At 41.5% G+C, this 12,681-nt stretch overlaps 1 protein-coding gene across 5 annotated transcripts in view; it reads left to right on the forward strand.

Moving 5' to 3' along the window:
* The window catches only part of CPLANE1 (ciliogenesis and planar polarity effector 1), a 372,488-nt gene that overhangs the window by 290,124 nt on the left and 69,683 nt on the right, over positions 1 to 12,681 (forward strand). For all 5 annotated transcript variants that reach the window (XM_033932742.1, XM_033932734.1, XM_033932750.1 and 2 more), the window contains 2 exons: positions 3,218 to 3,311; positions 7,344 to 7,374. In XM_033932742.1, coding sequence (XP_033788633.1) covers positions 3,218 to 3,311; positions 7,344 to 7,374 — 125 coding nt within the window. The remainder of the gene's footprint in view (positions 1 to 3,217; positions 3,312 to 7,343; positions 7,375 to 12,681) is intronic.

Consider the following 12,681-nt stretch of genomic DNA (forward strand, 5'->3'; position numbering starts at 1 on the left):
TCTGCACATTCCTCTTTGATAGGCACATCAGAGATTCCTTCGCTTCACAATTTTGGGACAGCATTATCAGTTTTTTGCGCTCCCCTTTGATCTTGCTATGGCTCCTCACACCTTTTCCAAAGGTAATGGTAGTTGTGGTAGTGTCCTTTCAGAAGGAAGGGATTTTTGTTCACCCTTATCTCAACAATTGGTTCATTCAGGCAAAGTCATTCCAGGAGACTCTAAGGTCTGTTCCAAAGTGGTACAAGTATTTCAGTTTGTGGGCTGAGTAATCAATTTGACCAAGAGTCATTTAAAGCATGCCTTACCCTAGAGTATCTGGGGGGGGGGGGTGTTTTAATATTTGGTGTTCCTACCTCCAGTGAGAATTCAGACATTACATGCTCAGATTTAGTCTTTCATCTGTTCTCGGGTTCCTCGGGCCAAGGATTATTTGCAGGTTTTGCGATCCATTGTGGTGGCATCTTGGAAGGTTGAACAGTGGGCCAGGGCTCACAAGAGATCAATGCAGACAGTTCTTCTGTCCAAATGGCCCCCCAACCTCAAAATTTAGAGGCCCATCTTCTCCTTTGGGGGTCTAGCAGACCGCAGTCTATGTTGGTGGCTCATGCATCGTTGTTCTGTTGGAGGAGAAGAGAACAAGACTGGGCTGGGATTGTGCAGGTCAGATGTGTCAAGGCCTTTGGTCTCTAGAGGAAGCTCAATGGTCAATCATTGTATTGGAGACCAGAATGATGTTGCTCTCTTTCTTTTCCACAGCAAGATGGTACATTTCTTGTCAGACAGTGCTATGGCAGTGGCCTATGTCAATCATGTTTCAAGTTTATTTTTAATATGATATACCACCTATCAGTAAGTCTAAGCGGTTTACAATACATTGGGGGGGAGAACACGAAGAGTCAACAGGTGGTGCAAGAGGTGGCTCTCCTACTTTCCTGGGTGGAGCTTCATCTGTCAGACCTGTCAGCTGCACATGTCACTGGCATGGAAAATGTTCAGGCCAGCTACCTTATCAGGACTCTTCTGGATCTGGATGAGTGGAGCTTGGGCCTAGCAGCCTTTACCCTTATCGTGGATAGGTGGGGGTCTTCTCATTAAGGACTTGATGACAACTTTGTGCAATGCCAAGGTTCTGTGGTTTTTCAGCAGGAGGAGGGACAGCCTAGTTGAAAACCTGGATGCTGTAGTATAGGTTTGGCTGTTGTCGGGTCTCCTTTGTGTTTTCACTGTGGCCACTAATTGGCATGGTAATTCAGAGGATTGAGCACTGCGATGGTCTGGTGATCCTGGTGGCTCTGTATTGGCTTCATAGACTATGGTACAGTGCACCTCCTAGTGGAGGAACTGCTCAGTCTGCTACAGGCAGTGGATTTACTGTCTCAAGGTCTGGTACAGCTAACATCATCCAGGTCAGTTTTCTCTTACATCTTGGCTCTTGAGAGGGCACATTTCTAGTCAAGTCCTGCAAAACTCTTGCAACTTAGAAAGCAGTCAACCTTCCTTGCTTATGTACAGGTGTGACAGTTGTAAGATTGTTCCTCTAAAAGCTTTATTGCCCCAGATCCTGGAGTTTTGTAGGCAGGTCTGAATAAAGGTCTAGCCTTGTCCTTGCTGAAGGTGCAGGTAGCAGCTTTAACATGTTTTAGGGCTTAGTCAAAGGTAAGTCCCTGGCAGCTCATTAGGATGTGATGTGTTTCTTTAGAAGAGCATGTCTGACCGTTCTGCCTTGGGATCTTAATCTAATATTGTCTGTGTTCGTTTCTGTACCATTCAAGCCCTTGCCCGGCTATAAAGGATCTCACTTCAAAAGCTGTTTTTCTAGTAGCTTTGTCTTCAACTCACAGGATTTCTGAGTTGCAGGTTCTTTCTTGTAGGGAGCTTATTCTGCTGTTTAAAGAGAAGGTGGAGCTTTGGATGGTGGGTGCCTTTATTTCTTCCTAAGGTAGTTTTGACATTTTATGTCAATCAGTCGGTTTTCCTGCCAGTGTTGGGGGATCACTCTGGGATGGAGGAGCAGCAGTGAATGTATTGTCTGAATGTTCGTCGAATCCTCTGTAGATTCCTGCATGTTACTCAGCATTTTTGCTGGTCGGATCATCTCTTTGTGATCATTGGTGAGTATCAGAAGGAAAAAGTGGATTCCAAGGCCACAATTGCTAGATGGATTAAGGATACCATTGTGTCAGCTTACTTACTCAAAGGAAGATCAATTTGTTGTTCTTGAAAGCTCATTCTACCAGGTCTCAAGCGGCCTCGTGGGTTGAGCACTCACTGGTGTTGCCACTCAACATCTGCAAGGCACCAGTGTAGTCTTCATTGCATTCATTTATACGTCATTAGAGGTTAAACGTGAAAGTTCACCAAGATGCATCTTTTTGGGGCATGAGTTTTGGAGGCAGAACTTCAAGGGACCCGTCCTTGATGGTCACTGCTTTGGTACTTCCCATCTGTGGTGGTCTAGAGCGACACTATGAAAGGAGAAATTAGGTCTGAACTGCTAATTTACTTTCCTTTAGTCCCTCTGTACTGGCACAGAGCCCACCTGGATCGTATTTACCTGTTGTATTTTTTTTCTTGGTGCATCTTACGCTGATTGTATCCTCACAAATGGGGACTTTGGTCTGCGAGGGGTTCATTGACTGAGAATTCTGCTTGTATGTTTCAGAAAAAAAAATGTAATACAGTTTAGTTCATTATACGTAGTTTCAGTCTAGCCCTGATGGGGTGACCTGACTACGCTGAATGTCATAACAGTGCTATGCAGCAGGAGCAGAAGGTCTTTATGCCTTGTTGGCCTTTACTGTTGAGGTTGCAGTAGGATTTTTATAGAATTTTTCTTTTCTCTCTTCAGTTATTCTGCTTTGCTATTCATAGACTAACTTTCATGGGACTGCACAGGTGACTTATAGGCTTATCTGAAACTCAGTGATTCTCAATCTCCATCTGTTGGTAGGAGTCTGTAACACATTTGTGCTGGTCTACAGGTACTAAAAGAGAGTAAATTAGCAGATAAGACCTAATTTCTCCTTTCCAATTTGAACTAGAATTACAACAGAACAGGAGGAAACTCCCAGGCTATAAAATATACATCTACCATATGGGTTACGCTGTCATGGTATGAGCAACACTAACCTATTTGGAGACATTGCCCCCTGCCCCAATGAAAAATTTTATAATTTGAAATTAAATAAATTTTGAAACCTCTTTTTGATTGCAGCTGGTAAATACAATTGAAAATTTGGGATCAGCTGTTGATCCAGACTTGGAAGTGGTGCCTGTATCTTCTAGAGAAGTTGGTATTACTGAAAAAGGTGAGTATGAAGTCCAACGGCAAGTTTTACATTCCATCTAACATCTTTTAATATTGAAGAGTTTTTAAATAATTTAAAATAGCATTTAATTAATATAGCTTCCTCTTCCTTACCAATAATAAAATATAGGTGTTGGTTGTCAACAGGTATAATTAGTAAAATTTGGAAGTGAGCAAGTTAAAAATGTCACTCTAATCAACTACATTTAAATGACTAAAACTCACAGCATGTAATTTTACTCTGTTAAAAATGGACAGCTGAGGAAGCATTTGTAGAGCAGATTTACAGCTGTACTAATTAGTGCTGATTTTCAGCACCAGCAGAATAAATTTAGGTGGTTGAAACTAAGCAGATTAATGGAACATTAATATATAACTGGTCACATTTCAGCTGGATAGATTTAGGAGAATTTTAAACTGAAAACCTAGCCAGTTAAATTCATCACAAAATTTACCTAAGGATATAACTGCTTAAATTTTTATTTTTTGACCCTTATTGCATAGTGATATTTTGAACATTGACCCTCAAGTTTTAGTAGAAAAAATTATTTCTCCAGTCTATTGAATATTTGGACATGGGTAATATCACCCAACAGAGCCTGTGCCACAGAAAAGCAAATGAAGATAGAATTGTGAACAGTACAAGTGCAGGTCCTTCCTAGCTGGCATCATCCAGTGCCAAGTTCCTGTGTGATGGTTGTTGTTGTTGTAGCACACCTGCATAGAGCGGGTATACTACTACATCCGTATCTAGACGATTGGCTATTAAGAGCCAAGGAATCCGAAGACAGAATAGTGGTTCAAAGAGTGATTCAACTACTGCAGAAGTTGGGCTGTATGGTCTACTTTCAGAAAAGTCACCTGGGACCGCCGCAGATCTTGGAGTATCTGGGAATTCAGATTAACACAAGGAAGAACAAAGTATTCCTCCTGGAAACATGCAGAGAGAGAAGATGAGATTCGGAAGTTTCGGAGTGAGACTACTCCAACATCCTGGCATTATTTACAGGATCAACGTTCGCAACCATGGACTTAGTCCCCTAGGCAAGCACTTGTGTCCGCTGCAGGATGCACTGACGATGCCCGCAGAGGAAGGCATTCCAAAATTTCATCACAGAGATTCCAAATATCAGAAAAATTGTGAGCCACATACGCCTGAGATAATTCATAAGCAGTAAGTGGCAGTCACAGTTGGCAAGCAGACTGTACAGGAGGAAAGATTAAAGTATGGATCAAAGATTTAACCTGTTAATGAAAGGTATTAACAGTATGGTCAACAACTGTCCACAGTTGACTAGCAGTAGTGGAAGAAGAGGCAGTTGGAGTCATAGGAAAGGAGAGGAACATAGAAGTATTAGCATAAGCAATGACCCAGTTGCCTGGTCCATTCTTAAAGCAGAACTTACAAATTCAGAATCTTACCCTGACTTCAAATGTTCACGTACCAGCAGGACACTTACTATAACAAAGTGCCCAACAGCCAAGAAAGTCAGGAATATACAGTCCAAAAAATACTTCTGTATTTTTGTGAGAGAAGGTTGCTCCGCCAATCAGGGCAGGGTATAGATAGTCCAAAGAAATTTCTGCAACAGGACATCTAAACAGATGGCAACAGTAACTGGGAGGAGGTGTTATGGGCCTTATCAATCCAGGCAGTATCAAAGGACGGGGTCTTGGACAAGATAGAAATTGGATATGAGGTGGATAAGGCACAATGACACTATCATCTTCTGTGAAACCAGATGTAGATGAAGAACAGATAGAAAGTTCAGTGTTGTCTCCAACAAATTCAATCACTTTGATCACTTCCATGCAGGCTCCACAGGAGGTGTACAGTATACTTCTTGCAGTGAGAGAGATGAACCTAGGATGGCAAACCTTGTAGTTTCACCGCAGAATGGCCAACGAACAGCACCTGGTACGGTCCTCGATAGGTATCCGAGAAGGCTGTGCGAGGTCATGGCACCTGCATGCAGACACGTATAATCAGGAGGGATCTCTCCAGGACTCCAATAATCCTTTACCTGGAAAGGAAAGACACAAGGGCTTTGTCCAAGGCCTTACACCAGAACAGAATCAGAGGGGCTCATCCCAGCCATCTCCGGGACCATTAGAGGATACCCTGTCACAATCTCATGAGCCGTTAGACCCATGTGGGGAGTTGTGGAACACCTTCAGGGTGAAAGGGAGGCACAGAATCCAGTCAGTTTTCCAATCAGAGGTTAAAACCTCAATTGTTTAATTAACCTTCTTCATGTGGCCAGCACTAATTGGGTGATATCGAGTGTGCAACTGTCTCTTCCACCCAAGCCAATTCTCCACTCCTTCCCAAAGGTATGACACAAAAGCTGGTCCGTGATCTGAGGAGATGACTAAAGGAATACCCCAGGTTGAGAAAAAAATGGGTTGTCATCTTTTTTATAATGATCTGAGCAGTAGCTGAATATCTGCAGACCATAACCAACAGTTACCTCAACCCCCCTTTTGCAATTGGCAATTCTGTGTAATCAACCTGCAAGTATAGGAAACGTCTCCATGGCTTAGGCAGCTGTGCCAGTGTCTGCCTACAAACTTGTATATTTGAACCACTCTTAAGTTTCTCACTTGGAAAGTGATTTCTATCACTCTTTATTTCTATCACTTCTTCCCATAGAATGAGCGAGCTTCAAGCATTGATTTCCAATCCACTGTACTCAATATTTCATCATGACAAGGTGGTTCTCTGGACCCATCCTAAATTCCTTCCAAAAGTAGTCATGGAATTTCACCCAAAGCCTCATTCTCATCATGGAAAAACAGCTCTTCACATATTGGACTGTAATGATGTCTTGGCTTACTACATACAAAGGATTAAGCTATACAGGACTTCGCCGCAACTGTTCATCTCTTTTAATCCTAACAGATTGGGCCAGCCTGTAACCAAGAGAGCTATTTCCACATGGCAAGCAGCCTGTATTTCCTTCTGCTATGCTCAGGTTGGGTTGCAGCTTGAGGGATGTGTTACAACACACAAGGTCCAAGCAATGGCAGCATCAGTGGCTTTCTTATATTCCACTCCCATTGATGAAATTTGCAAAGCAGCTACTTGGTCTTCACACATTTACATTCACTGCTGTCTAGAATCCTATTCCAGATAAGATGGTCTTTTCAGCCAAACAGTATTACAGAATTTATTTTCTTCTTATTGGCCAACTCTCCCTCCATCCCATTGCACTAAGCTAGGGAGTCCCACAAGTGAGCTTGTCCTAGGATAAAGCGCAGTTACTTACTGCAACAGATGTTATTTGGTGACAGCAGGCAGATATTTTCGCATCATTCCCACCTACGCTGGTTGGCTTCTTAGCTTGCTAATGGAGCTGAGGTACTCGGGCGGGAAGGCACTCGTGGGCAATTACAAAGTTTCTAAAAACTTAAAGTGGCAATACACTTTTTCCACTGTCCGTACCAGGCTGCATGAATGACATGGATGAATATCTCTTGCTGTCCCCGGATAACACCTGTTAACGGTAAGTAACTGTGCTCTATTGTTATCTTATTGTTTCTTATCATACTTTTTATAGTATTTCCTAGATTTGCCTAGTTTATTTGTAATCTACACTGGACTTTTTAGGAATGTATTAGAATGTAAATGTTTTTATTGTCTTTTATAGTGGTAGGGTAAGGCTGCCATCTGGATCCAGATTTTCAGGATAGGGTTGATTCAGTCTTGGGTTTAGCCTAGTGCATGCAGGGGAGCGTAGTTCTGATTTCCCTATTGCATTCCTTAAGAAAAGCAAGACCACAAGCCCAGCATGGACTGGGATAAACCCAGGACTCAATGAACCCTGTCCTGTGAATCTGGATCCAGTTGGCAGCCTTATGGTAGGGCAAGGAAGAGAGGGAAAAAAAATCAAATAAGATACCACTGCTCGGAATATCTGATTAAACTTAAATTAGATAAATTTATCCAGCCACTGCCATGCTAAATATTAGCCCCTGTGTTTGGTGGTGCATGATAGATGTGCATAGTAGTGACTCATTGTTTTTATTACAGACTTCATTGTCAAAGGAAGAGTAAATGAGAGGTAAGTTTTTATAATATATGAATGTCTTATTTATGTGCTAATAACAATTCATATCAAAATTGTACTTCAAACCACAGCTTCAAACTGAATGAAAAAACTTTTCTTGTTAGCTAGTACCTTTGAAAGACTCTTGCTTAGACCCTTTATTTGTAATTAGTTTAATCAAAACAAATGCTTAGGGCCCAGTAGTCATAGGCTCTTAAATTTGTCCCCTATTTCAGCCAAACTTAGGAATCTAAATTTGTAGCTCAAAATTCAACTGCTGAAGCCTAAAATTTATGCTCATAAATTTAGAATGGTCATCATTTTCCTAAATCTGGAATCCTAACTTAGGGGGAATGTATCAAGCAGTGTTAGGATTTAACACACCTTAATGCACATTAAATGCTAAAGGCCAGTTCTATATAGATCTCCTAAAAATCGGTGCCGAATAGTGTGGTATGAGGCGTGATTCTATAAAAGTTAGGCGCATTGTATAGAATCGTGCTTAGCACCACCTAAGCGACATTAGGCATCACTAGGCGCACTATATTTATTCCAGGGTTTTCTTCACCTACATACCAGTACCCACGTCTCTATCATATCTCCCCTCTCCTGCCTTTCCTCTAAAGTTTGAGATCTTTAAGTCGGCCCCATAAGCCTTATGACGAAGACCATGCACCATTTTAGTAGCCTTCCTTTGGACCAACTCCATCCTTTTTATATCTTTTTGAAGGTGCGGCCTCCAGAATTGTACACAGTATTCTAAATGAGGTCTCACCAGAGTCTTATACAGGAGCATCAATACCTCCTTTTCCTACTGGCCATACCTCTCCCTATATACCCTAGCATCCTTCTAGCTTTCGCCGTCACCTTTTCAACCTCGTTGGCCACCTTAAGATCATCACATACATTCACACTCAAGTCCTGCTCTTCTGTCGTGCACGAAAAAAACTTTGACAACCTAATAGCCTCCAAATCAGCTAAACTGGACAGACAAATCACCACTCTGTTATCTTCAACTACAAACTACAAAACCTTCAAGAGAGATATTAAAACCATACTCTTCAAAAAACAAATAAAACCTATCCAGCACGACCAATCCCAACCCAACATCCAACACTCTCTATACCCTTAGTACTCTCTAATATTCTTCTATCTACCAAACGTTATCTAAAACCCCATAATTCACCCTATTCTTATTTCCTAAAGACTTCTACTTCCCGATGATAACTCTTTACCCAACGTTTTTATTACCTTAAAAATTTTATGTCATCGCTTATTCTATTCCTTCAAATTTTGAATGTAATTCTTGTTTTAGTTTGGATGTAATCCGCCTTGAACCACAAGGTAATGGCGGAATAGAAATCACTAATGTAATGTAATAAGTTCTTCACTCCCTAAACTGTACCGTTCCCTCGGGTTTTTGCAGCCCAAATGCATGACCTTGCATTTTTTCGCATTAAATTTTAGCTGCTACATTTCAGACCATTCTTCAAGCTTCTCTAGGTCTTTCTTCATGTTATTCACATCATTCTGGGTGTCCATTCTTTTGCAGATTTTGGTGTCATCTGCATTTAGATTAAGAACAAAACAGATAGGCATAACTGGAGAAAGGCAGTACAAATTTGCAATAATAAATGCTAAGAGTTAGTAGTAGTCTATTATTGATAGAGATATTTTGAATGTTAGTATACTTTTTGGTACAGTTAATAACTGACGCTTCATATATTTGTGATGGGACAAGAGAATTGTCATCTAGAGCTACACAATTAGCAGATTATTTTCAAATAAAAGTAATAAACTTATTTGAGGAATTACATACTCATGAAAGATCAAATGGTTTAGATACATCTGTTTTTAAGATGATTTTTCAGTAAATAGGTCATGGAGTACATTTGCTCAATTAAATATAACTGGTTTAGATATGTATGTAACAAATTTGCTTAATCCCATTGTTTTCTTGATGATTGTCCTACTTATTTGATGAAGTTTGCTCCACAGGAATTTAGAGCTAGTTTATTCTATTGGATTGAAAATCTATTTTCATTAGGTGTTTTTCCAGTAGAATATGCAGGGATTATTCTTACACTTATAATGAAAAATCTTAAAATGCCTAAAAATGGAGTTACAAATTATAGGCCTGTGGAATTTAGCCCTTATTTTGTAAAGGTTATGGAGGGACTGGTGACAGAGCAGTTGGTAGAATACTTGGATTGTTTTGATATGTTGCACTCATGTCAATCTGGATTTTGCTTTGATCATAGCATGGAAACATTATTAATTTCATTATTAGACAAGATAAAACAATATATGGCTAAAGCAAAATGAGCCCTTATTATGCAATTGGATCTCTCAATTGGTTAGTCAAGTGGAGTTCTTGACTTCCTTTGACTTGTGACAGGTTTATCTACACATCCCCATTCATCAGGGATACTAGTACTTAAGCTTTGTAGTTCTAGGCCACCAACTCCAGTTCAAATCATTACTTTTTGGTCTAGCCATGGCTCCAAGAACTTTCACCAAGGTAATGGTAGTAGTTGCAGGACACCTGAGGAAGCAGAGTCCTGGTTCATCCATACCTGGATGATTGGTTGATTCCGGCAAAGTCATTTGAGGAAAACAAGAATGCCACTGAACAGGTTGTAGCTTTGTTGCAGCATCTAGATTGGATAGTCAATTTCTCCAAGTGCATAGTACTGATGTCTCAGAATTTAAAGTATCTGGGAGTTTAGTTTGTCACTTGCAATGACAAAGTGATTTTTCCTCAAGCAAGAATTCAGAAACTGTAAGTTCATGCTGATGGTCAATGGTAGCTGATGGTCAATGGTAGCTGCATCAAGGTGGTACCGTGGGTGAGAGTGCACTTGAAACAACTTCGGGAGATTCTCCAATCAAGCTGGTTCTATTGCGAAGATTGGTAAGGTACATGGTCTGGCCTGATGGCTGAGCAGTGGCAAACCTCAGCAAGGTATGGACCCAGAGATGATGGAGTGAGTCATTGTGACCATGGATGCCAATCTAATAGGCTTGGGGGGGATATTGTGTGGGCTGCATATCCCAAGATTTCTGATTGCTGAAGATATCAATTAGAGAATGACACGGTGACAGAATTCATCACTATACCTGTCCCCACGGATAACCATGGGAAACCATTCCCATTTCATTCTTTAAGGAGAGAGGGAAGAAACAGAATATGAATGGGCACAGCCACTGACCCTCAAGCCTTGCATTAAAGAATGCTGGTATAGAAGGACTGAGGTTGAGATAGACACTAAAGAATGACACGGGATGGTTTTCCGTGGGGATGGGAACGGTGATGAATTCTGTCACCATGTCATTCTGGAGTGTCAATCATTTGGAAATGAGCCATTCGATGGCTTTGCATGATTTCCTGCCCTTGTTTAACCACAAAGTGGTCAAACTGCTATCGAACAATGTGACAGTAATGGCATAAGTCAAACACCAAAGGAGGGAATCAAGTGTCAGTAAGATTGTCCAAGAAATGTCAGAACTCATGTAAGTAGGCAGTGATCTTTGTCCATGTGATCTTTGTCCATGGCCAGTGTGGCAGGAGTCAGCAAAATGGTGGCAGTGTTCCTTTAAATCCAGGGGATTAAGCTTTCTCAGAGGACACCTTTCAAAGCCCAGTTATGGTTCTCATGGCTTCAGCCAATAATGCAAAGATCAGAAATTTCTGTTTTTCAGTCTCAAATAACAGTTGTTTTGTGGGGACAGATGCATTGGTACAAGTTTGGACTTCTTTAATTCTGTTGTATTCATATGTCTTCTCCCCATGACCCTTGATACGTAGATTGCACTATTCAAAGGATAGAGTCTAATCCAGGGCCTGTGGTTTTGGTTGCTCTGTACCAAGCAGATCATAATAATGGGATCTCAGGAGGACCTCAGTATCTCTCTTCTCATCTTTCCCTACAGCCCTCCCTAGGAACTCTATTCATCTGATAAGTCACTCATCTGTACCCTTCTCCATACTCTGCCAACTCCATACTCTGTTCCTTTTATTTTGCTGTGCAGTATGCCTAGAGTAGGGTTTGAGTGTTCTCACATCTCATGTTATAAGTAGAATCTTGAATCTCTGATAGGTTGGTTTTTTTGCAAGGATCTTGTGTTTTGCTTGTACAACATGCAAGATTTATGTTGGGAATGGGTTGGGAGGGAGGGAGGGGAGTGTTGTTCCATGTTTGGGTTGCACACTGTATTTTTCTGTTTGTTTCTGGTATTTATTTGAAAACTAATAAAAATTATTTAAACATAATTCTGTAATCTCATATTTTCCTGTTTGTCTTGAATAGATTGCTTTGTTGAGAAGGAGCTCTCTTTTACTTGTTTGGTGTACAGCATAGTTTATGTGAAGTAGTGCTACAGAAATAAATAGTAGTAAGTAGGTTACAGATAGAGAATCAGAATGATTCTTGCAGAAGAGTCCCTTTTGAATGCAAAATATGAATCAGTTTTGTCTTATAAGTTGTCTCTTGAGAGGGCAAACTTGCTGGGTTTTTGGGATCCTATTGTGCTCAAGGAAGAGATCCACATTCCTCATCTCAGATATGAATTTGGAAAGTGTTCAAAAACTGGTATGAAGTCAAGGAGGTCAATCCACCCTCTCAGCACTCACCAGCCTGAGCTCCATCTTGGTCTCTCCTTTCTCTTACCTCCAGGCCAATGTGTCTCCTCTTTTCTTTTCCTTCTACTAACCCCCTCATATTCAGTATCTCTCTCCCTTCCTCTGTGTATCCAATTCCTCCTTCTCAACCTCAGTCCTCTCATTAGATCTCTCTTTTCCTTCCCTACCATCTCCCCGCATTCAGTATCTCACTTCTTCCTTGCCCCCAGTGCAGCACCTCTCCCCCTCCTTGCTCTCCCTCCCCTCAGTGGAGCACCTCTCGCCCTCCATGCCCCTCCTGAGCCTCGCCCTCCACCTCCCCTCCCCTGATTTCAGTGCTTCTTTCCTTCTCCTTGCCCCCCCCATGCAACACCTCTTTCTCTAATTGTTCACCCTCCCCTGATGCAGCACCTCTCTTCCTCTTTGCCCTGAGTTCAAAGTTTCTTTTCCTCCATGCATCGCCTCTTTCTCTCCTTGCCCCCCTCAATGTAGTAACTCTCTCCTTGCACTCTCACCCGATCTAGCACCTCTCTCCCTCCTTGTCGAGGGCCAGGGTTTGTTTCTTTCTTTCTTGCCTCACTCAGTATAGCAACTTTTTCCCTCCTATGCAGTAATTCTTTCCTTCCTTGCTCCCACAGATTACCTGGTCTCCTGCACTGGGACCTGCCGCTTCTCCAGTGTCAATGTCAGCACATGTGTAC

The sequence above is a fragment of the Geotrypetes seraphini genome, chromosome 1 (assembly GCF_902459505.1).
Source record: "Geotrypetes seraphini chromosome 1, aGeoSer1.1, whole genome shotgun sequence".
NCBI lineage: Eukaryota > Metazoa > Chordata > Amphibia > Gymnophiona > Dermophiidae > Geotrypetes > Geotrypetes seraphini.